This window comes from Dendropsophus ebraccatus, chromosome 4 (assembly GCF_027789765.1).
Source record: "Dendropsophus ebraccatus isolate aDenEbr1 chromosome 4, aDenEbr1.pat, whole genome shotgun sequence".
In the NCBI taxonomy this organism is placed as follows: domain Eukaryota; kingdom Metazoa; phylum Chordata; class Amphibia; order Anura; family Hylidae; genus Dendropsophus; species Dendropsophus ebraccatus.
Genome location: NC_091457.1, coordinates 57,400,661 through 57,427,130, shown reverse-complemented (window position 1 = coordinate 57,427,130; position 26,470 = coordinate 57,400,661). Strand labels below are relative to the sequence as shown.

Below are 26,470 nucleotides of genomic sequence, written 5' to 3'. Positions count from 1 at the left end.
TTCTGTGCCCGAGCTGCCAAATATACAGAATTCCTCTATAGTTCCAGATTCCAGAAATGCATTTGGACGAGATTAGGGCACGTGTCACTACGCTCCGTTAAGCATCACCGCCTTCTAGGTTGCCAGCCATGCTAGAACTTGCCAAGCGTTTGCCATTGAAATGGTTAATTGCAGGCAGTCATACAAATCTTTTCTTTGTAGTCTCATTAGTAATTGTAACTATTTTATCTCAGTTAAACTGCCTCCCGCTTCCTTAAATATGATTTTTAATGTACCGTCTTAAATTAATCTCTTGAGAGATTTATACAAGGGCACCTAAAATAATGAGGAGTTAATGCGATTCTTTTTTTAGGCTTTATGCAGCTGTATGTGCCGCTCTGCTTGCGGGGGAATAATGGTGTATATTACAGTATGTTTGCTTGTATAGAATATTTTTATAGCCCTGTGCATACTTTACTGTCACCTATTGTAATATCGCACTCTAAAAAATTTTTTAAGATTTACGGTTATTTAAAGATTATATCATGGAAGCAATAGTTTTAGCTTACAGGTCTAGTTCACTTAAGACAGTCTTTACAAGGTAGAAGGGTCCCCTGACAAAAAGCAGATCACAAAGTGCTGAGACGTCCATTGATCAGCCATAATCTGCTGGTAAATGTGGCAGTAAATGTTCAATTTCCCTGCAGGGCCTCCACAGGGGAGAATTATTTTTTTTATTAATAAAAAGTAGAGGAACCACATTCCTTAAAGGTGTAGTGCGGCACTAAACAATTATTCACAAAATAACACACATTACAAAGTTATACAACTTTGTAATGTATGTTATGTATGTAAATGGCCCCCTTCCCCATGTTTCCCTCAAGTGTGGTGCATTATACTCACCGCATCTCGTGTCGACCCCTGACAATAGACGTAGTCTTCCGGAGGCTGGCCGAACCGATCCATCTGTCCCCCCTCTGCCGCGTCATAACTGTGCTCAGCCGCGATTGGCTGAGCCCAATTGCGGCTGAGCACAGTTATGATGCTGCAGAGGGGGGACGGATGGAGCAGTACGGCCAGCCTCCCGAAGACTACGTCATTGTCCCAAGATGGCGGACAGGATGCACCACTTGCACCACACTTCTGGGTCTAGCGTGGATGGGGGGAAAAACGGGGAAGGGGGCCATTCACATACATTACAAAGTTCTATAACTTTGTAATGTGTTATTTTGTGAATAATTATTTAGCGCCGCACTACCCCTTTAATCGGGATTGGGGCGGGGGGTAGGGGAGCTGCAGGGTGTGAATGGTGTGTGAATGATTGTTGTGTGTGTTCATTTCAGTTTTGTTATTACGGCCTCCTATCTGGAGCTCTAGGCATCAGGTTGCTGCTAATGCCCTATAGTCTTTCCTGCTAGGTGTTAGTTGTTCTGGGGTAGGGCCATCAAATCTGAGATCCTACATTGGTGTTTATATGGACTCCTTGGATGACCGCTATTGTGACCGACCTGAAATTGTTCACCCAATTACACGGAACGATGATCGTTACTTATGATAATTCTTGCCGTCGTCTTCTGGTTGCTATTGCGTTGGTCGCTACTGCGAAAGGTCTTATTCCATGCGAACGATTTGCAAACGAGCAACGATAAAAATAGGTCCAAGCGATCAATGATTTCTCGTTCCTCGTTTAATCGTTAACAACTGCTTTTCAACAAAATGATTATCGCTTCGTTCCGAATGACTTAACAATTATCCGAACAATAATCATCCCGTGAAATAGGGCCTTTAAAACTACTGGAACACTTAGATCCACTAGAACATAGTGAGACCATGTAAAGCTGCAGAGTAGGATTGCCAAGTGCTGTGGCGAAAAGTGCATACAAGCCATTAGTGATCAGCTGACTTTTACATCACAAAGCAAAATACCAAGCGTCAGATTGGGTGGTATAAAGACCGCCACCATTGGGGGGATATCATCAAAACTTTTACATACAGTATGTTAAAAGCCTAAATAAGGTTCAGAAGGGAAGTGTTTTTATTAAGGAACTGAACACAAAAACAAGGGGACACATTAAGAGGTTATTAGGGGAACATAAGCAACAAGAGAAAATGTTACTTTACTGAAAAAATGATAGATGCTTGGAACAAACTTCCAGCGGATGTGGTTGGTAAATCTACAGTAACTCAATTTAAAACTGCCTGGGATAAATATGTACTTCAGCTATACTCAGATAATAATAAAAGAGGTGTTTTTGGTGTTTTTGGTTTTGTGTTTTTTATGACAATTCTTTGTTTAATGTAAAACATATTTGCTCAAGACCAAAGAAAATTGAATGGATGAGCCCTGCAGTGTATAATTGTTTTAAAGGGGTACTCCAGAGAGAAAATTTTTAAATCAAATCAACCGCTGTCATTAAGCTATACAGATTTGTAAATTACCTCTATTTAAAAATCTCATCTTCTGTTTCTACTTATCAGCTGCTGTATGCCTTGCAGGAAGTGGTGTTTTCTTTCCAGTCTGACACAGCTCTCTGCTGCCACCTCTGTCTTGTGACAGGAACAGAGTAGTAGCAAATCGTCATAGAAAATCTCTCCTCATTTGTACAGTTCATGTCAAATACAGAGCAGAGAACACGGTGTCACACTGGGAAGAATACTCCATTTCCTGCAAGACATTCAGCCGCTGATAAGTACTGGAATAATTGAGATTTTTAAATAGAAATAATTTACAAATCTATATAACTTTCTGAAACCAGTTGATTTAAAAACAATTTTTTCCACTGAAGTAGACGCTTTAATGTTTTAGCCACCCTTTGCCTCCATGTTGTTCTTGGAATTGTTAAAGAAGCATCTGAAAGTGCCTACAAAGGGATTCCATGTCTACTTTAAACTGGATGGAGCTGGCCTCACTGGAGCTTTCTGCCTTTGCATCATTAGATGAAGAGGAAGGATAGAGATTCAGACTGGCCCTGAGGGGCTTCAAAGGGTAATAAAGGGCTTCAAGTACTATATATAGATATATTAAGCAGTACCAGGTTGTTCCATGGGAATTGCAGTTCAATTGCACATACTATATTGCTGTCATGGATCTTGAGTCATTTAACGTTCACCAGATACCTGAATGTGTTGTCAAACCAAGACGACTCTTAAAGAATTATCATCTGCTATTCCTATGGGTTTGATTTGTTATTTACACTTTTTCAAAATTGTTAGCATTGTGTGGAGACAGACCAGCGGCTGGTTTGATTGAATACATTAAACCTGGGAAGGGGGAGATGTCTTTGATCCGATTTTGTATGTCAGACTGCATAGACTTTTCAGTAGAATGTATTACTAGTACCAAGGTACTAAGATATGTATGGTTTTTTAGTTTGGACAATTTTGTTTAGCACTAGTGGTAATTATTAGAAGGAATATAGATCAGCCAACGAAAGAACAATAATCATTACTAGTCAGCAGATCCCCATGTAGACAAGACATGTGCTTCTGAAAATAATGGAAGTAATGAGTACAGATTGACTTGTACTGTATATAGGCTCTTGGATTGGGCATCTTTATGGCCATGGAAAAAGACTCATTTAGTAATGCCCTCCATGAAACTACTTACAATAATACGGTCCATGTCTAAAAGATATCTTACTAATGTAGTCCTGAATTTCAAGGTCAGATTTACTTGTAAGAACAGTAGGCTTTGACAGTGCCTGGGGACAGGAAAAATGAAGGGAAAATTACAGCAAATAGTGTATTTAATAGCATGAGATATTTAGGCATTCACATTGCTGTTGGAATGAGAGGAGAACACCCAGGTAGAGTCAAGGAGAAAGCTGCAGAGGTGCACCATGCTGTTCCACTTCTGTACGATACAGATTCTAAAGCTGTAAATTAATTAATATACTTGATGGGCAGAGTCCATGGTGAGCATCTCTCAAGCATAGAGAACTTCATGGTGCTTTGGTTACTGCAAGATACATTAGAACTCCAATGGTATGCTGTCGATTGGCAGCATACTGCTGGAGTTCCAGTGTGTTTTGCAGCAACTTATTGCTTTTTTTTTTTCTTCATTCTAATTTTTGTACAATTTGTTTACACATCCCTTGAAGATAAACCAGGCACCCTCCACTCTGACGAGCCAGGGGAACCTTGTTAAATGTTTGAGTCTCTCATTGTTTTCAGTGGGGTTCGTTACTAACTCGAGCATTGAAAAATCTTAACTTTTGTTGTTGTGTATTAAAACTAAATCCTAAGTGTGAAGTGTATAAGCACATGAGTGGTGGCAAGGAGTCAGCATTAGAGATGAGCGAACCTCGAGCATGCTCGAGTCCATCCGAACCCGAACTTTCGGCATTTGATTAGCGGTGGCTGCTGAACTTGGATAAAGCTCTAAAGGCCCTATTCCACGGAACGATTATCGTTCGTATTCGGCCGATATCGGCCGCTACGGACGATAATCGTCCGGTGGAATAGAGTGCAACGATCAGCCGACATCGTTCATGTCGGCTGATCTTTGCAGTCGCTTGTTTTTCAACATGTTAAAAAACCAGCGACTGATATAGCAGTGATCTGCTGCCGTCGCTCCGTTGAATAGGAGCATCGGTAGCAGACGCTGCTGTATCCTATGGGCTGCCCGGACGATCAGCGATCCCCCCCCGCAGCTCCCCGCCGCCCCTCCCGCACTCACCCGCACTCGAATAGCGGCGGCAGCGAGCAGGGAACGAGGAGCAAACGAGCGCTGAGAGCGCTCGTTTGCTCCTCTAAACAACCTGTGGAATAGGGGCATAAGGCTATGTGGAAATCATGGATATAGTCATTGGCTGTATCCATGTTTTCCAGACAACCTTAGAGCTTTATCCAAGTTCTGCAGCCCCAGCTAATCAAATACCGAACGTTCGGGTTCGTATCGACACGAACCTGAACCCGGTTCGCTCATCTCTAGTCAGCATACATTATTAATATAATTGATAGTAGTTCCCATATATAACCATATAGGAACGCTATATGGTCCTACTGTATGTACCTGGTACCATGGAATGACAGTATATACCACGCTGTGATTAGCAGAAGGTTTTTTTTCCAGTCTATCTGCAACAATGCTGATGCCCCTCGATTCATTCAAAATTCAGAAGCATTGTCAACATTTATTATTCCAACGTCCAATGTCATCAGGAGCCAGGTGGGAATGGCTGCCATCAAATCACATAGACCCCATGGCCCTATTTGTGGATGTGAATCAAATGCCGTACATTTGTTGATTTGTTCATGCTACTCAGACTCCCACTGGTGATGTATATTTAGAATGCCATCTTCTCTCTACAGGTATATGAGAGGGGCACCAATGTTGACCAGTTTGTAACACGGTTTCTGCTGAAGGAGTCAGCCAATCAGATCCAGTCTCTTCTCAGCTCTGTGGAAAGTGCCGTAGATGCCATAGATGAGCAGACTAATCCAACCAGGTGAGCTACCTAGAATTTTTTTTTTAACAATTACACTAAACTTTCAATTAAATCATGGGTAATATTGTACAACTATCAGCTCTAATAATATAGAAAATCATGCCTTTCAAGTAATAGGACAGGAGTGACCGGTATGTACTACACTTATAGAAGCAATGTACTGAGTTGCAGCACAGATGTTCTTAACCTTCCTGCAATAAGGCAGGAAAGCTTAAGGAAACCATAATTTGCCCATATCACCAACATTATAATACCATGGTTTGGCACTTTTGGTCACAGGCTGTAAGGATGACAAGACAATTCTACTTTACTTGCTGACTTCCGAGATGCATAGGACAGTTTCACGTTCAAGTCTGATCAATTTTGTTCTTTTGTAAGAGAGGGGTTACAAGTACCACAAGCTCTGCACAATGTCCTGCACATGACTCTTGGAATCTATGAAGGACATACTCCTGTTGCATCTATTTGGCTAGTACCTGAAATGTGTTTATTAGGTTTAAGGTAACAGGACATCAGATTACTTAACACTTAACAAATGAGCTGCATCATTTAACCTTAAAAAAGGAAGTAACTGGAGTGGTGGGTACTTATACAGCTTTCGACAGACTAACAGCGGTCTATGGCATTGACTCATGTAACTCCTCTTTAGGGTACATTCACCAAAAAAAGACAAAACATACAGCATCAAAAACATGCAGCTGAAAACACAGTATGTGAGTGTACCCAAAGTGTAACTTCACACGCACCATATCGCAGCAAATTTTCTGCTGCGGATCCGCAGAAGATCTGCAGCAGATTTGATTTAAATAACTGAACACCGCATCAAATCTGCACCATCAAATCTGCTGTGGATCAGCTGCAGATCAGGTGTGTGTGTGTGAAGGCACCCTAAGGGTGCGTTCACACCTACCGGATCCGCAGCTGATTTTCATGCTGCGAGTTTGCAGCGAAATCAGCTGTGGATCCTGTACTGTGAATCTCAATGGGTCCCATACACGCAGCGTGCCTGCATGGGACCCGCCCCTTAAACCCCTGCGCCGCCGCCGGCCGCCCGCAGCTTACAGCCCCAGCCCCCTTAAGCCCCCGCATGCCCAATTCCCCCCCCCCCTGCGATCGGGCGTGCGGGGGGTCGGGGCTGTGATCGGGCGTGCGGGGGGACTGGGGCGGCGATCAGGCGTGTGGGGGGGGGGGGACAGGGCTGCAATCGGGCGTGTGGGGGGGCCGGGGCGGCGATTGGGCGTGCGGGGAGGCGATTGGGCATGCAGGCGGTGCGGGGGCTTAAGGGGGGCCGGAGCTGTAAGCTGCGGGCAGCCGGTGGCGGCGCAGGGGTTAAAGGGGCCGGGTCCCATGCAGGCACACTGCGTGTATGGGACCCATTGAGATTCACAGAACAGGATCCGCAGCTGATTTCATGAAAATCAGCTGCGGATCCGGTAGGTGGGAACCCACCCTAAGGGTGCATTCACACGTACAGGATCCGCAGCGGATTTTACGCTGCGAGTTTGCAACGAAATCCGCTGCGGATCCATGTATTGTGAAGGTCTATGCGGTTAACCCGGCCCCATTAGCCCCGCGCCTGGAGCATACATTACCTGCTCGGCGCCGCGGCTGTGTGTGAGGCTCCCGGTTCAACCGATTGCTGATAGCAACGGATGCTGTTAAATTGCCAGCCACCGGGTACTATTCAGGACGTTTCTGCAGCCAATACCTCTGTAGATAACTCTAAAGAGTTAACATAACGCTGTGTGAACACAGTGGGCGGCATTGCATTGACTTCAATGCAATACCGCCCCTGCAGTTAAGAACGGACGCTGATTCCATTGCAATCAGCGTCCGTTCTTTACTGAAATAGTACGTTGTGTGAACATAGCCTTATGTTTAGTACCTGAACCTGAAATGTGTTTTTTTTAGGTGTAAAGATTAGAAGACATAATATTAGTTTAGACACATGAACTGAATACTTGTAACAGGTTGACTAAGGCAGCAGGATGTTCGGATGATGGGTCATACAATGCCAAAATATAAATTCATTGCCCAGTATAGTGAATGAGGCCTGAGTTTTCGGCACACCATTGGCTCATTTCACCCTACCTGATGGAGAATTGGTGCATGAGTGTCTACAATAGGACTGAAGATAGGGTGAGGATGCGGCAGCCCCGCCATGTACATCACTTGTCCCATTTGGGAATGAAGACGTAAGATTAGTCAATTCTTCTTTGACACAAACCGGTAAGGATAGGCTGAAATGCAATAACAAATGTAAAAATGCGGCCAATTGGTGATGCCAGCACAGTGAAAAGCAATGATTAATGGGCTAGTCATCATCTTATAGAGGCAGTGAAGAGGCTGAGGTACGTGGAGGCACAGGAAGGCAAACATGAGGTGACAGTGATTGCCACTTTTTGGGAGCAACACAAATGATAACAAAAGTATGTGAGATATGGCGCAGTACAGGACTGGAGTTTGATGTTGGTCTGGGTCATATGTCTCCATAGAGATGAGAATCGCTCAGAGTAACCATGGAAACTATTGGAGCATAACGGCAGAGAGATATTAAAATGCCACTTCTATTCAGGACACAGACTGAGAACCATCTCCAACAGCATGCACTGAGCACTGGCTTCCTCCAAGTCTGGGGACTCTGGGATATGTCCCAGGATTTGGATGTTCAGATCTAAATATTGATAAATTCCAAGTGGTTTATATCAGTGGTAGGCAGAAAGATGTCTCCCATGTGACCATAGAAGCATATGGACCCAAGATACACAAGCTGTGCGGTCCGCACTTGGGGTCGATCGGCCGTGCACAGGAACTTCCTTCTCTCCATTAAAGCATATGGGACTGCCTAGTTATCTCCTATTATACTGCTGATATGAGGCGTGCACCGCCCTTCACACCCCAACTTCAAAGTTTTTTCTGCAAGCTGCCATAAATTTGGCTTTGTAAGAGGGATGCTGATGTATTCTAGTAATAACAGAACTACAAGGAATTATTCTGTTTGCACTGCAGATCTGTTGTATGAAAAATAATATATATATATATATATATATACACACACACACACACACATACATACACATATACATATTAACTTGGAAGGTGACCACTTTTTAGAGACAATAAATATTTTTAAATTCTCACTATAGGAGCACTGGTGGAAAACAGCCTCTGGTGTTCTTTATATTACTTTGTTATGCACCTCCCCCTTGGAAAGTACTATAGGCAGCAGTGGATAATGTGTCAGGAGGAAAGAGTGCTACTGTATGTAAATCTGTCAGCCGCTAGTCACATTCCAAACTGTTGACAGATAGATGTTATAGGTCAAGGACACGCATTGTACCTTTCATATATCCAGCTGTGCTTCCGTAACATAGAAAAATGTTCTTATGCTATGGTACGATGTGTCAAAGAGGGATTGCCAAGCCCCTGAAATGCAGCAAGCTGGAATGCCTTCTCGCTTCTCCTCCTATGCCTATTCCTGCTTCTCTGATGTATTCCTCTGCCGGAAGCTGAGCCCTAAGCAGGGTCAGGGTTTAGAAGTGGAGTGATGAGTAACACCAGTAGTTATTCCAATGTGTTGGAATAAGCTTAAAAGATTAGTAACCAGTCTCTAAAGAATTATCAGTTAAAGGGGTATTGTGGAGGAAAAAAAATTTTCAAAGGGAAACTAGCAGCAGCAGTGTCAGACTGGCCCATCAGAGGACCGAAGACTCCTCAGGTGGGCCCCTAGCTTTAGGACCTGCACACACACTGACTGACAAGTCTTTTCTCACTGGTTCTTCATTGGTGGGCCCCCAGGATCATTTCCTCTGGTGGGCCCAGATACCCCAGTCCGACACTGAGCAGCAGGTTAGAAGAATTTTATCTGCTGATATCTCCCTATTGCGCTTGAGGTGCTAAGGATGAAGATACATTTCTTGTGGTTGAGTTAAGCAGGGAGTAAATAGAGGTAATCAACCCCCTCGTTGAGGGGCAGCTCTTACACAACCTCTCAAAGGGCGTCGGTTTAGGGAAGGGTCTGTGGTTGGTGATTTCCGAGGCCACATAGGAGATCAATTCGTGGAAACCGGCCGCTCTCAGGGGGAGGTGTTTACGTTCCCTTAAAATGGAGAACGGAAGGACCCGTCTAGTAAAAGGATCCACTATGTCAGCATAGTGGAAAAGCTTAGTGGCTTGCAAGGGCGCAGTGGGCTCCTGAGTGCAGCTTCCTTCTACAAGACTCGTGTACAGAAAAGGTGTGAGTAAGGAGGGAGTGGAGGGGATATAATTTGACCGCCGTCAGCCATATGTCTCTATTATGTTTCATAGGCCCCAACAAGGCAAGAGGGGTTCCTGGGTTTCCCCGGTGACCAAATAAGTTCACTAGGATCGATGGGTGCCATCCCACAACTTTTCAATTTCAGTCCATTTATTATAGTCCGACAGACGTCCACAGCATGGGATTCTCCGTAGGTGGACTGCAAGATAGTATTTATGGACATTAGGGAACGATAAGCCTCCATTCTCCTTGCTAGCAAAGAGAACTTCCTGAGAAATCCTATGACGCTTATACTGCCAGAGGAACCTCATCAAGTCTCTCTGAAGCCTACGCAGGGCTGCGAGGGGTATAGGAACAGGGAGCGTTTCCAGGAGGTAGAAAAAGCGAGGCATAACGGTCATCTTGATAGCGCTTATTCGTCCCAGGAGGGATAAGGGTAAGGCAGACCATTTGGCAAGTTGAAGATACATTTCTTACCTTCATCCTCAGAACTGTTTCTGTGCTATTAGTAGTTTAATCTTCATGGTAAATAGGCATTTTGGTGCGCTGGGGGCAGGATTACTGGGAAAATAAAGAGCTTCATCCACAACTACAACAAAAGACTTGAAGTTAGAGGGGGTAATGCACGGTATTAACAACTGGGGTATGTAAACTATTGTTAAGGGTCATTGGGATGATTTTGGTTGACTTTATGATTTAAAAAGAGAAAGAAAAACATAGTAGTTTGTCAATAAATTGCTTCACCCAATCACTAACCATGAGTGGGAAAAAAAGTTTTTGTGATATTGATATTCTCTGGGAAAAAAAGGACAAGAAAACATACATTTTGCCGGGGTATGTAAACTTCTGAGCACAATTGTATGTCCTATACAAATGAACAGGGCATATGTTAAAAAATGAACCTTTTTGTATAATGTTTTATCCTGAATTATTTTTCATTAGGTTTTATTTATTTTTAAAGCAAAAAAATCCTGTTCAATGTTAAATTGTATATAATTTGGCATTTGTTAATATGAGAATGTTAACGTCCTTGATACAAGCAACCACAGGTCCACAGTTCAGCTATTTGGAAATAATCAAATCCTTGGGGCTAGATGAGGTGCCCCCAGCTTGGCCTGGCTGTTCAGTGTTCTGAGGAGGGAGTCACGCTGAATCTCCCTGAGAGGAAACAGCTGATCCCTTGGGCAAAGGAAAACCAAAAGTATAACAAGTGGCTGAACTACTGTACTAGCTCAGCTTTGCCCTGTAGTCAGTGATTGACCTTTAGTTAGTGCCTGGACAAGGCGAGAAATTTGTTTTGTCATCTACAACCTGTGAAATAAAACTGGCAAGGAAAAAAGTTAAACCCCTGACCAATTTTTTTTGGTTTTTGCAATTTTGTTTATTCCTTATCTCATTTAAACACAACTCTTATTTTTCCATCTACAGAGCCTCATAAAAGGTATTTTTTGTACTTTTGTAACCAAATAATTTTTACATAAAATGTGAAACTCCCCCCCAAAAAAGGGTCCATCAGAAGTCTGTCAGTCGCAACATTAGCATGGAGAGCGCACACTGCTAAGCGCTTCTGTCCCTTCATTCTTGCGATCGGCAGGGGTCTCAGAACCCGGACCCCCACCAAGTGTATAACTTCACATCTTTACATTGTACATACAAGAAAGTATTAAACAGATTGAAATCCACTTGGTGCATTAATATACAATCCAAAAATATAAAAAAATTTTGTATATGCACAGTGTACATTAAAACGTACTTGATAAGAAATAAAAGAGAGATGGAGGTAGAACTGAGGTGGGTTAGGGGGAGGAGATAAAGGAAAAGAGAGGGGGAGAACATAACATAAGGTCCATTGTTACGCCGAGTCCCACGCCTGTTCCTACTAAGGTAGTGAGGGATAGTAGAGGAAACCATATTCTGGTTTTCCAATTTAATGTATACATAATAAATCTATGCCTGTGTGCAAGAGGTGGATATTAAGTCACGGAGAGACCGAGTAATTCATTTCCGGAGTATGGCACCAGGATTCCCAAACCTTGTTGAATTTGGAATGACATCCATCATGTTTAAACACAAGATTTTAATGAGATATTGCTGTGTTCACTGATGCCTTCTATTCTTGTAAGGTAGGTGGTCTAGGATCCATCCACCATAGAGCAATAGCTTTACAGGCAAGAAATAAGACTTCTTGCAGAAAGACCCACTGATGATGTGTCCATTGTGGTTCATCAAATATTCCCATACCATTCTCATCCTTTGGGTTCTAGGACTAAAGGGCAATTATGTATTAAGGATGTCTACACTACATGACATTCTGTTAAGGGGCCCCTTCCCATCCCTGGGGTGTATATATACCCCCTAGAAAACTGTCTCTGTTCTGAATCCAAAAAATAGGATCCATAACCTGTGAAAGGTGGGTCAGTGATGGGTCATACCATAAGGGAATATCCAGCTTTATGTCCCAATAAAAACTTTTGATGTCTCCACTATACAAATATAATTTTTCCCCCATTAGAGTATGCATATAAAGGTAGATATCAGCTGTACATAGGCTTCGTAAGCCATATAAGTGATCACATTGCAGTTACATCCAGTGACTGGAGTTGTTTTGCTCAAGACAGCAAGGTACAGAGATACTTTGCTGGAAGTTCTCAGGAGGCTCTCAGCGTTTCTCTAAACTGTGTGTGTCTTAAATTGCACACATACTTGAATGGAAATCTGGGACAGGTGTCTTGTATTCTTGAGAGGGTGCTGTAGTTGGTCATGCTGCAGTGCAGCACAGCTTTCGGGGCCAACCAGAGGATCCTCCAGTCCTTCAGTGGGTCAGTCTAATGCTGAGTTAGTGTACTGCATGGTATAGAGATTAATGTTTAGGTACATTTGCTTTAAGTATCACCCATGTATAGAATGGCACCGGTGCAGGGAAGAGGCACCAGCACCTGATAGTACATTCGCTTTAAAACCATGCAATAGCATGCAATCCAAATGAAAAATTTAGTTAGACTGAGAGTAATATAAAGTATGGATCAGCTGTCATCCACCTAACATACTATGTATTAACTACACAGCGCAGTTTTCCATGTGAACCATATTATCCACTGATACACCACAGATTTCTTCAGCTAGGTCTTTTAACCTAGTAAAATTGCCATAACACAATATCTGCAATAAATTTGCAGTAAAACATTTCCTTAGATCTTAAAGCAGTTGCTTGTAAGTAGACCTAGATATTTCTAGCGGGCATATGGGGACAGCATGTGGAGATTTCTAGCTTAGCCTCATTTGCTGACAAATTGCTGGGATTTTTGCGCTCAGTGGGACATTTAAATACTGTCATTTCTTACAGAAACATTATTGCAGAGCTGCCTTTGCATTGATCTCTCTTAATCACCATAGAGGAAGTGTAGAATATTCTCCTGTATATAAACAAAGGTAAAAAAAGACTAGCTACAAAATTATATATACAAGAAGAAAGAATCCACAGCACTCACCAATGCTTAGAGCATTCTTTTATTATTGCATAGCCGGTATCAGATGTGGCGTGAAACCAATAGCCATTTTACGCCCCAATGTGCTTCCTCAGGGTCACACCCCTTGTCCACATCATACCCCTTATATGCAGTACAACTTCAATTAACAAAAAATAAGCCAACCTAATCTATAGAATGCAGTAGACAGAAGAAAAAAGTACCTGGGTAGGTATCCTGGCGCTGCCAAAAAATCCTTCACAACGAGTAGAGTATAAAACATAAAATGGCTGATTTATTGGATAAAATCAGTAAAAATGTACATAAAATAAGCAATTACGCGTTTCGGGAGTTGCATCTCCCTTCATCAGATTGCATGTATGCCATGTGCCAAACAGCTTGTTTATATGAGCTGAAAAAAGGCGCCAATCCCGCCTAGGGGGCGGGGCTAAGCAATAGTAAACAGTGAACAATAGTAGCATAATGCATCAATGGTGGACCAAAAAAGTGTGGTTTACACTACACAGCATGAGTGGTTAAACATGTATTCATTCATAAACAGGCAGGAAAAGGGGGTTTGAAACCCATAGTGGGGTGATACGCACAAAGCCCAAGGGGCTAAAAGGTGAGAGTCCACCTATACTTTTATTTCACTCATTTTCATGTAACAGGATTACACGAGGCGCCATCCTCCCGGCTCCTTTTTTTCCCTCTTGTCTTATTTCTAATCTATAGAATGGATTAATATATGAATACATAAAATAAAATTTTGAATGCATAGTTCAAAGGGACGCCCTTAGATCGTTTTTTAGATCAATTTAGTTGGGTCTCTAGATCTCTTTAATATTATATTTACTTTTTCTTCTTTCATCTACAGACATTGCTATAAGGGTCCTGGAATGACGGATGGGTGGCATGAAGATCCTGTACCTACTTACCCTGCAACTAGAGGTTCCACCAAGGAACTGAGGAAGAGCATAAAAAGCAGTGAGCACTCTATAATATAGTTATACAAAGATGTATTTGTGCCTTATAGACACAGACAACATTTGTATTTGAGGTATAGCTGGAAATGCCGATGGGAGACACTGTTTTGTGTGTATTCATGTTTCTACAGCAATGTTACAGTAGAAACACAAATACAGTAGTTAGTTTTACTTCAAGTAGAAGAGAAGAAAAAACTGAATGTTTTGTTTGAAAGTATTCCTGATATCTCTGTTGGTCCCACGTGGGGCACTATTAAAGGGGAACTCTGGAGAAATTTTTTTTTTTCAAATAAACTGTCTTTAGCGTCTTCTCAATGGTACTTCTTGTAACATTAGAACTGTACTGTATTGGCCCTGGTTAACCAGTAATCAAATTTTCAACCCTTTATGTTGAGTTGTAAGAAATAGAACATGACATTAGTTGTGAGGAATGGTGTACAGTTTTAGTGGAAGTGTTCATATTAACGTGTGTTATTTCCCCTGATACCACTGCACATAATCCCGCCATACTATTCTAAGCTCTTTATGTGCTCTGAACCTGATGATGATCAGACACTAGCGCTAATCCTGTTCAATGTGTATACTGTGTATTCAGGCTACTCGGATGTGAAAGAGGAAGGTCTAGAGGCCCAGATTAACCGACTGGCCGAGCTGATCGGGAGACTGGAAAATAAGGTGATTCTTTGTGTTGTGGATGTGAATATGCAGCATCATGATGTATTTGTAGCCAGGATTACGGCAAATGTGGACTTAGAGGAGCTGTAAACCTTTGCAACATATGAAAAGACACGTTAGTAAGGTCATTATTATAGCATTGGTTTATTGGCTGTGTACACTGGGATAACATAAATATATCTAATATAAATAAATGATGCCAGAACAGCTCATACAACTGATAGATTGCTATTGTTACTTGTTCTGTACACATTAGCTGCATTTAGAAACCTGAAACATTTCCTTTTCTATAACTCTGAAGTCAGACAGGAGTTAGTAAGTCATAACTGAACCTAGCCACAAAGTAGGATCTTCTAAATAGCCATAGTATATAAGCCTGAGGGGGTTCTAAAGCATCTCATCTCCAAGTAACCAATTTCTGGGCTACAATTATATTGTTATTGTTGAAGCTTGAAATACTGACTGATCACCACACTCCAGCGTAGGCCTAAGGCTGTTAGAAGATTTTCTATCCATTCTATTCTTATGCAAGGTACCTTATGCAATACTTCTAGAGCAAGGATGCAATTTTTACACTGAAGTTCACAGGTGAAGGTATACGTAAATATAGGTATAAGTTTAATTTAGACAGATGCAAGATAGCAGCATTCACCACTAGTGCATATTACTTGCGTTTAGCCTTTTTCAAGTAATGAGCCCTATTTAAATCAATGGTAGATGAAGTGTCGGATCCTCGGGGTAGGCGGGGACCACAGGAGCCAGAATGACGGCGCTTCACGGCTTCAGGTTTAATGAAGTAAAACGATGAATTTTAATGGTCTCATAAACAACGCGTTTCGAGGCATAAATTGCTCCTACTTGACAAAGGGGCAATTTATGCATCGAAACGCGTTGTTTATGAGACCATTAAAATTCATCGTTTTACTTCATTAAAACTTAAGCCGTGAAGCGCCATCATTCCGGCTCCTGTGGTCCCCGCCTACCCCGAGGATCCGACACTTCATCTACCATTCTCCATTCCCTGATCTCCTGGCTTGGGATCTCGGCATCTACCCTTGGAGCCTGGCTGCTACGGCTACTACCTCTCTCTTCACTGATAGTGCATACAGGTGTTGTGTTCTTAGCACAACACCATCAGGTGAGCAGTTTTATTATCAGCTTGTTCGACCTACAATCTGTTGTTTACGTTATCACCCTATGGCGCCCTTTCCACTTTTTTAGCCCTATTTAAATCAATGGGAGATCCAAGCTTTTAACCAGGTGCCCCCTGCTCAGCAGAGTGGAGGGTGTCTGTTTAACCTTTTTGAAAAAAAAAATTCAAATTTTTTTGTATATTTTGTCCCTTGAAGGGATGTTTAACCCCTTAGCGACCCATGATTTACCTGGTACATCATGGCATCGCTAATGTGGTTCAGAGAGGGGTTGCGATATGACCCCGTTCTGAACAGCGTCAATCCTGGCAGCTATCAGCAGCCAGGAACCGCCACTGCTATTAGCTGATGCGGGTCACTCGCTGCACCAGCTAATTAAGTATTTAAATGCAGGTGTCAAAGCTGACAGCTGCATTTAAATTCTCAAATAGGGCCATCAGTGGTGGTATAGTGCAGGGATCAACCCTCTGTGATGTGATCGCAGAGGGGGGATCTGTTCTTGTTGCCGAGCTCCAGCAACCCATAGTAATCTAGTGCAGATAACATAGATCAATGCAGTACCCATGTACAGCATTGATCTATATGAACAATCAATGTATTGTGTATATATAGAAGTTCCCTAGTGGGATTTTAAATTACTGTAAAAAAAAAAAGTTAAATACCATCCCATAATAAATGTTTAAATCACCCCCCCCCATTTCCCATTCAATAAATAAAATAAAAAAAAATATTTGGCATCACTGCAAGTGGAATCTCCCAAATGAGTAAATTATCGCATTCTTGACCTGACACGGTAAAGTGTAAAAGTACAAATACCTACTAAACCCATCAAAGTGCAAAATTTACAATTTTTGGTCACAGCAAATCCAGAAAGCTTGTAAAGAAAAGTGATCAAAAAGTCTCATATACACAACCAAGATACCGATAGAAAGTACAGATGATGGCACAAAAAATGATACCTCATAAAGCCCCATAGAGCAAAAAATGAAAGCGTTATAGAGGATGGTAAAAGAGCAATTTTAGACACATGTAGGTTGTTTGTTTGTCTTTTAATGTCTATGGCTATGTTCACACAACGTTTTTTTCAGCTCCGTCTAAAATTACGTCCGTCATTTTGAGTCTAAAATAATGGATGTCATTAGCTGTCTAGCCTTCCCTTAGTGCAATGACGGCTGTTGGTACATTATTCTAGTTTGGTTACTAATTGGCCTTTGAAAGCAGCTTAATTGAAAAGTCCATTGAATTTAATAGTAAAAACAGAGAAAGAACGGTGACCAAAGAAAACTGTGTGAGAACAATTATTAAAAACCGTCCGCTGTTTGCAAAAGTGATAACGTCTCTTATTCAATATTTGCATTGGACATCCGTCTTTCCATTGACTTCAATGCATTGCAGTCAGTTAAATTGCAAAAGCGGCTGCCTTTTCTCTATTTTTGATGTTGTGTGAACATAGCCTGTCATTGCAAAGTATATATGGAGTCACAAAAAATAAGAGCTCATGTGGGTCTGTAGGTGAAAAAAATGCAAGCACTATGGCCTTTTAAACGTGAAGAAGAAAAAACAAAAGTGCGAAAGATTTGTTTTTGTCCTCAAGGGGTTAAAGAAATAAACAAAAATCAGAACTTTGAACTTCAGCAGGATACTGGAGGCAGCGAGATACCCTTTCCCAAAGCCGTCTGAAACAATAGAAAAATATTTATGGGTAAACCCCCAGATTATATGTCCATTAGCTGAGTGGGCCAGGTAATTGCAACCATTAACACTTAACAGCTTATTATTGCAACGGAGATGTTAAAGCCATACTTGACCACTCGAGTAGCACACACACTCTATAATCTTTATGATGCTAGATGACCGTAAGTACTAAGTGGTGTTTTGCTAAAAGGCTTGGTCAGCACTGGGTAACTGGAATGTGCACTCTGTGGTGTAAAAATCTGTGAGGTAGTTAATAGTTGCGGTAGTATTATATTACAGAGGATATGGATATGTAAATTATCAGTAAAAAAAAATTGCTGATTTAGGAAGCAGCTTGGTTACAATCATTATATCTTTCACTTAGGCCCTGAAAGGAAGCGGTCATCTTGAAGATGCAGTACAGTCTGCAGGCATCATGTTATAGAGCAGGAGGAGCTGAGCAGATTGATATATAGTTTTTGATAAAGTCGCAGGATAACTTATGATTTATTCATGCAACTCAGCTCATTTTGGACTAAATAGTCAAGTAGGTGGTCCAACTGAGTGATTGACAGCTTCCTCTATATGCAAATGTGTGCATGTAAGTCACTATGTAGGACCATCCACTTAACTGGTTAATTCAAGATGTCTGCACAGAAGAACAGAAATTGGTGGCAGTTCATATGTGCATGCTTGGCTGCCACAGGATGCTTCCGTTTTGGAAATGTATGTCACAGAACCCTACTTAACATGGCACAAGTGTAGATCCCACTTTTGGGATCCTAACCTGGCAAGAGGGGCCCTGTTACCCCTTTTTCTGCCATCCACATTTCCCACCTTCATCATAGAAATGAATCAGCAGATATAACCATGCAATCGAACCTACTGATATCTCCCTGCAGCCACTTACCTCATCTTTTCTGTGCCGGTCTTGTTTTTGTTGTAGAGACCGCCATTTTGGAGACCTTATATCCAAATAATATATGTAAATTAGTTCAATTGGAGCACCGTTTCTTATCCCCCCCCCCCCCCCCCCCCAGTGCACCATTCAGCCAGCAGACTCCTGCAGTCACACCTACTTATGCATATTCAACTATGCATTAGCAGCCCTTGAGGTAGTTGTCACCAATGTAGGCTGTGGATGGGCCAAACAATGCCCCAGTAAGGGCCCTATTCCACCGGACGATTATCGTTCAGATTATCATTAAATCGTTCGAATCTAAACGATAATCGTTCTGTTGAAATGCAGTTAACGATTAACGACCGAACGAGAAATCGTTGATCGCTTTATAAGACCTGGACCTATTTTTATCGTTGCTCGTTCGCAAAATGTTCTCAAATCGTTCGCATTGAATAAGACTTCGTTCGCAGTAGATATGAACGCAATAGCGAAGAAATTGCGAAGAAAAAACGATCGCAAATACGATCATAAGTAACGATTATCGTTCCATGGAAATGAGTGAACGTTTTCAGGTCTTTCACAATAGCGGTCGGTTGAGATTGTTAATTGTTAACGATTATGCGAATGATAATCGTCCAGTGGAATAGGGCCCTAACGCCCCCAGTGCTCCAGATGGGCTGATATACATATTTCATTTGGATTAAACTTCTCCAAAACACAGACCTACAAAGAAAACAAGACTGTCAGGAAGATGAGGTAGGTGGCTGCAGGAAGATATCAGCACGTTTGTTCCCCTTTAAGAAACAGTATGCAAAACAAGAGTCCGTGGAGCCTCAGTTACGAGTCTCAAAACACAGGATAGCCAGATATCTTTCGCCTGTTGCCAACGGGGTGGAGGCCTGCCTTTGCAAGCCCTTGTCATGATCGCAATACTCGCACCTTGAGTTAGACATTGACAAAAGGGGCCACCCTGTTGTTTCCCTGTCTATGTTCCAATACTCGCAACCAAGTGGAACTTAAGGGGTTATTTATCAGGGTGGTGTGGTGCTCTCCCCATCATGGAGGCACCCAGTTGGCAACAGGCTAGAGATATCTGGCTATCCCGTGTTTTGAGACTCGTAACTGAGGCTCCACGGACTCTTGTCTTGCATATTTAAATTTTGGGGGGATCAGTGGAGACTCTTGATTGAGTACTTCATTGGAATTTTTTTCGCTGTTCTCCTTGAGTTCAGTGATTACTGTGTTTTGTTCCTTTAAGGAACAGACAACAGTGACCCTAAGATCTCTGACTGCTGAGGCTTTGCTGCAGATGAATGGAGGCTTGGCAGACCTCTTTTGACTTTGGAGTTTTATTCCTATCTTTTTGTTCCATCATTTTTAATGGCAAAAACAGCATAGTCTGCAGAGCCACAAAGGAAAAAAATGAAGCTGTCATACTGACGATGGACCCATTAAGAACAAAACTAATGAGAGAAGTCTGAACAGAGCCTTAGCAGTCTGGATTACAGCCATATGCATTGCTTTTCCTGAAACATTGTAGCAAACTATGAAGCTAGGACGGGGGGGTTCTATTTTGCTCTGTTGTTCATGTATTTAGCAGTAGGCAATTTTGTTAAATTCTAAAATAAATTTCATACATTTCAAAATAACAACATTAAAGATAACATGAGCAAACATCCCTTTTCATCAGCATTGATGAAAATGTAGCCTATTAAGCAGAAACCAGATGTGTCCAAGTAAATGGATGAGCTGCACTCTCCGCTTAAGTGGTAAACTACCATCCAGTGCTTTGCATAAGTGACAGGTGAACTCGAACTGATTACGTCTCATGGATACAGTATGATGTATTACATTCTACTGCCTCAGCTTATATCTTATAGTTTGTAAAGAATTTTTGATGAAATTTCCTGCTAGTATAGTAGAATAAATAGATATGAGACCCCTTATTTTAGAAGCTTTAAAGATTTTAATCATTTGTGTTTGTAATTGCCCCAACCTTATATATAGAACATATAGGACTATTCCAATAATAAAATAGTGTCTTATGCAACTTTAAAGTTTACTTCACATACAGTATTTTTGCTCAGTATTTTTGCTCAGTATTTTTGTCAGTATTTTTCAATCAAAACCAGGAGTGGATTGAAAACACAGAAAGGCTCTGTTAACACACTGATTAAATTGAGTGGATGGCCGCAATTTAACGGCAATGGCCATTGTTTTGAAATAATGCCGTTATTTGCTGTTAAATGGCGGCCATCCACTCAATTTCAACAGTTTGTGAACAGAGCATTTTTGTGTGTTTTCAATCCACTCCTGGTTTTGGTTAAAAAAATACTGAGCAAAAATACTGTGTGTGAACATAGCCGAAATATAAAACTCCAATATATAAAGTATGAGATAAGGATTCACCTAGATGGGTACTCCAGAGACACTTATATCTACATTTAAAACTGTTCAGGGTGGGAAGAAATTTTAAAAAGGTGCCCCGTGCCTCTGATCCCTCACAGATGTTGTTCTCCCAGTGCTAGTCCCTGCAGCCAAGCACTTCTGTTCTCCTCTAAACATATAGGAAAGTGCAGACAGTGGCTAAAATGGGTCACCACTACAGGCACTGGTTGGCTGATTGGGAACTTCTTATGTGTCTGAATAGAGAACAGGAAGCGCTGACAGCAATAACCGGACCAGACACCAGCAGTGGATGAGTACCAGGTGTATTTCTTTTTACCCACTCGCTGTCGGTGCATGAAATAGCACCTGCAGTGAGCAGGGAACGAGGAGCAAGCGAGCGCTGACCTGACAGATCAGTGCTGGCTTGCTCCTCTGAATCGCCTATGTAATAGGGCATTAAGGCTATGCTGTAACTGCAGAATGGTGCCTATTTGACTCATTTAAATGATTGACTGAAGATTGGTATTGGTTTTAATCCCTCCCATTTCTAAATTTCTATATGTATGCTAATTCAATACAGTTCAACAAATACGTTTTAGCCGCAATTGCCCTTTTAATCAAGCTATGTGTGCTTAGTAGATTGTTCTTAGTAGGTAACTTGTGATCTTGGCAGATGAGAAATTGCTTTAGGATGTGAGGTCTATGCTGAAGACTGTATTAATGGGTGACCCTTGCTCTGTGGAGCAGAAGGAACATCCAGGTGGTATCACATCTAACCAGAGGGCACTGGCTCAGATGTTTCATGTATAATGAGAGCTCTAATGGTCTTGTAGATGGCAGCGGAGCATTCATGCTGCTTCCGTAAATCCTTTCCTTTGCTTCTGAACTTTTCCTGCGTCTTTGACAGCGATTATTTCTTAGCCTCTTTCACCTCTCCATCCAATAGCAGAAGACTGTAAATAATCATAACCTTCATTCTTGGCACTTTTCTTTGAGACAGCTTGAAGCCCCAAACTGGAAATTGTTATGTAAAATAGCTTTTATTGAAAGGTCAATCGAATTGAATGCAGTGTGAGAACCTTTCAGGATACAGGATTGTGGTGTTTAAAATGGCCAAGTCCCCAGATTGTAATGGCAAAAAGGATAGAAAATGGACATATAGTTTGTTTTTTTACTTTGTAGAAAATACTCAAACCACACATGTGACATAAAATTATGTTTGTGTAATGGCTGAACATTCTGGCTTCATTAAACATCCCTCAAACCAAACAAATAAAGAAATTGAAATAATGCATATGTTTTTTGTGTGGAATCTATAGAATCGCCTTGTTATTCCTTACTGTGGAATTTGTCTAACTGAGAGAAAACCTAGCCAGAGCTGTGAATTAAAACATGAAAAGGATTATAAAACTCCTTCAAATGGAAACACACCATGGAGTGTAGCTTAAGATGTTAGTTTCTCCCAGTCAACTGTGCGTAAGGGTCCTATAACACGGCTCCATCATAAACTGTAAACAAGCGCTGATCTGCTAGATTGGCGCTCGTTTCTTGAGCAAGTACACAGGCCAACTATTGGGCAGCAAGGGCTGCACAGACATTGTTAGCGATATCCATGCAGCCCTTGCCATTAGTGTAAAACAATAAAGAATTAACTTACCGTACCACGTTCCCTGGTGTCCTCGGGCCTTCCACGATTTCTGCAGCTCTGTCTTCATTTCTGATCTCTGCACTGACAGTCCGCCGGCCACTCAGCCGTGACTGGCCGTGGCCTGTCTTGGCCAGTGATTGGCTGAGCAGCTGCAGCCTGTCTGTGCAGAGACCAGAACAGGAGAACGCAGAAGGCAGAGCTGCAGAGACCAGGGAAGGCCCCCGAGGACACACAGGAACACAGTAAGTTAATACTTTATTATTTTATACTACAATCATCAGCCATTGGCTGTGCATTGCTATTACACGTTTTACAAAATTATCTGGTCTGCACCTAGAGAGACGATCAGCCGATGATTGTTTGAACGGCTGATAGTTCTCTCTATTACACCTGATTCGGCCGGTTATCGCTCCGTGTAATAGGGCCCTTAAAGTGCAAAGTATAAAAAAAATTGCAGAGTTCTAAAAAGAAAATATATGGACAGAAAATTCCCTTTAGAATAAAAATAAAAAGTTCATTAATAAATCATGGGAGTGCTGAAAAATAAAACTCATCCCACAAAAAGCCATCAACATAAAAGATTCAGAGCTTTAAATAGAAGTAATTTACAAGTCTGTATACCTTTCTGACATCAGTTTTAAATTAAAAAAAAAATGTCAAGTTCCCCTTTAAGAGCGGTCATATCTGTGATTTGTTATAAAGCTAAGTTTGGGGATTCTAGAATTTTAGTAGCAGCAATGTTGCTTCCTTTAGAGATATTTTTTGCTGTTGTATAACAGATACAGACTCCATATACTGCCTTTGCCTTTTAGACGCTCTCCTTTGATTTGCACCAGAGACTCTCTGACAATGAGAATACATCTTCAGCGGTGAGTATAGGATATGACAGGAGAAACGTTCTGATGGATCTTTAATCCCATTTCCTCTGCGGTAAGACACAGGCTGATGTATAATTACACAGCTGCCCTGATATCATTTGCAGAATTTCTCTCCGTGGCTGCAAATATGCTTGGTCTGCTCTGACATTTTGGTGAGATGAAGATGTCACAAGCAGTTTTGTATGTGTCACTATTTATTTCTTAAGACATATCCCGCCTGCAGCCCTTGCTCTATTATGTAGCCCTGCCGAGGAATTACAAGAGACATTTAAGCAACTTGCCACCTTCCTGAGTATATGTTGAATCCTAACATATTAGTGTTAGATTTTTAGACTTAATATGTTTAGAAGTGTAACCTGTAGAAGGTGAGTCAGTTTGTGCCATAAAATTCCTTTAGTCAGACACGATATTCCTAATATCTCAGCGCTCTAGGGATCATGAAACAGGATCGCAGAATAGGTAAGAGATTTGATCTCTCTTTACCCCCTTCCACCCCCACATAGCTCAAACCAAGTTACTATCATGCCCTTAGCTCATCTCTACATCTTCCTTTACTTTTTTCTTCCTTACTAACTTTAATTAGTGGAGGAATTACACCCTTCTTTTGTTATACTTGCAAAGGAAGAAATGGCATTTTCTATGTATAGACACACTACTCCCAACGTTGGATATAATTGGCCGCAGCAACTATTTATTAAAGATAAAAACCATAAAAAAATAACAAATGGTAGAAGTAACCACCTAATAAAACTTGTAGGGAGGAGCTCCATCATCTGGTTGTTAATCTGTCCCACCAACTTTGCTGGGTGTGATTATACAGTTAGGAGGTGTAAATGTCCTAAATTGAGGGGTGTATATGCGTAATACATACTCCCTCACTGTATAGTGACACCCACCACCTGATATTCACCCTATCTATAATTATGTTCTCGCCCATCTGACTATTAACTGAATTGTCAGAGAAACTATAAACCCACATTGGGAACAGGAAAGCATATAATGAAACTGTAAAAAGGAGTGTGGTCAGGGCCCCCTCAGCTATTGAATAGTAGTAATGTCTTATTTTAGGAGGTTTGCCATAGAATTTTTTCATTTAGAAAACATTTCTGGTTAAATATATTGATTTTTAAGTTTATCCATTTTCACCAAGCTGCCTCCCTGTACATACAATGAATCCTCCGTACTGCCTGTATTGATATCTTTCTCCTTCTTTTTTCAGTACCTTTACTTGGTGCGACAGGAAATGCAAGTTTCCCAGAAATCTATTGGCGAGTTTTGCAGTTCTCTGAAACAATATCTAAAGAATGTATCAGGACAGGGAGAATGCTTCCAGTGAGTGCACTTGATCTAGTACATGTGTTATAGGATGTCCCATGTGTATTTGCCAGTAATAGATTTAGATGTATGAGTTAGGACATATTAAGTGCCTAGTGTAGGGTTTAAAAGGTGGACAATGACATTCACATCCTGGGAAAGCCGAAGAGGAATTTCTCGTGTGATGGACCAGCCACGGATGCCCTGTACTAAAAATACATAGTTGTGTCTATGAATTCTTTATCCGTTTGAATAGAGGAAGGCTTAGGCATCACACCTGACGTAAAATACAACACACACACAAGAAAAAAAAACACTTAAAAGGAACCTGTCAGCTGTATATATTAGTGGCAGATAGCTTATTGGGAGATAAAACAAATTATACACATCTGTAGGCTAATGGCTGTTTGCAAAGTAATAGTCAGATGTTCCTTTCAAGCTTAAGGGCCCTATTCCACCGGACGATTATCGTTTGCATAATCGTTAACGATTAACAATCTCAAACGACCGCTATTGCGAAAGACCTGAAAACATTCACTCATTTCCATGGAACGATAATCGTTACTTATGATCGTAATTGCGATCGTTTTTCTTTGCTATTTATTCGCTATTGCGTTCGTATCTATTGCGAACGACTGACTGATGTATTATTCAAAGGGAACAATTTGCGAACGAGCAACGATAAAAATAGGTCCAGGTCCTATAAAGCGATCAACGATTTCTCGTTTGGTCGTTATTGTTAACTGCATTTCAACTGAACGATTATCGTTTAGATTCGAACGATTTAACGATAATCTGAACGATAATCGTCCGGTGGAATAGGGCCCTAAGCGTCATAGAGGTGGAGCTCAGCTTCAGCATGCATGCTGCCTCCCTCTTCCACCCCTCTCTGGTGTGTGTGGGGGGGGAGGGGCAAGTTTACTTGCTACAGCTCAGCACAGTCAAGTATGATACCTGAGCTTGCACTCACTTCCTCACTATAACTAGCAGTACTTATAGAGAAAAGGTGCCCTGTGTAGATACCCATAGTCCATGAGGACACAATAGTTGTATGACCATTAGTTTTTGTTGAACAGATTTTTGTTATTGTAACTTCAAATTTTTAGAACAAGTTTCTTCAACTCCCCTAAACTTTTTCCTTTGTCTTGCTTGTGCTTTCTGTAGTGTAACTGCTGTGCGGCTACCGGATACCAATACTTTTATTGTCTATGAATTTTGGGAGGCAGAAGAGGAGTGGAAGAGGTGAGTATGACCTAAACATGAAAAAAAACATTTTCTATCCAACGAGATGGTTTCTGGTTAAATATGGGAAATGTTAAGCCATCTCATAGGAAAAGTGTTCCTGTTGCCCCTTTTTGATTATACTCAAGTTGCAATCTGTCTAGAGCAATTTTGGATAATGGTCTGCTATATACTACAAGTCCATAAGATCCAAAGTATATGTATTTGCGTGCTCTGTTAGGCCATTGGAAATATGAACAAACAGTGCCTGCTCTCCTTCCCAAAGGCACGCTGCACTGCTCCCATATAGGATGTGTAAAATGTCACTGGGGTGGTCAGACTCCAAATGACTTCCACACTTTTTTTTCAAATATGGAACATACTGTAAGTTTTTAACTTCAGCAGTTTAAATAGGTTATACGGGATTAGAAAAAAAACACAGCTACTCTCTTGCAAAAACAGCACCACCCCTGTCCCCAGGTT

The 26,470-nt window shown here is 41.4% G+C and overlaps 1 protein-coding gene across 1 annotated transcript in view; it reads left to right on the top strand.

Annotated features, from left to right (window-relative positions):
- Window positions 1–26,470, top strand: part of NECAB2 (N-terminal EF-hand calcium binding protein 2) — a 143,937-nt gene that overhangs the window by 114,979 nt on the left and 2,488 nt on the right. Inside the window, exons 6-11 of the mRNA XM_069968421.1 lie at window positions 5,293–5,429; window positions 14,029–14,138; window positions 14,733–14,812; window positions 23,387–23,443; window positions 24,672–24,784; window positions 25,931–26,008. Of these exons, the coding sequence (XP_069824522.1) occupies window positions 5,293–5,429; window positions 14,029–14,138; window positions 14,733–14,812; window positions 23,387–23,443; window positions 24,672–24,784; window positions 25,931–26,008 (575 nt within the window). The remainder of the gene's footprint in view (window positions 1–5,292; window positions 5,430–14,028; window positions 14,139–14,732; window positions 14,813–23,386; window positions 23,444–24,671; window positions 24,785–25,930; window positions 26,009–26,470) is intronic.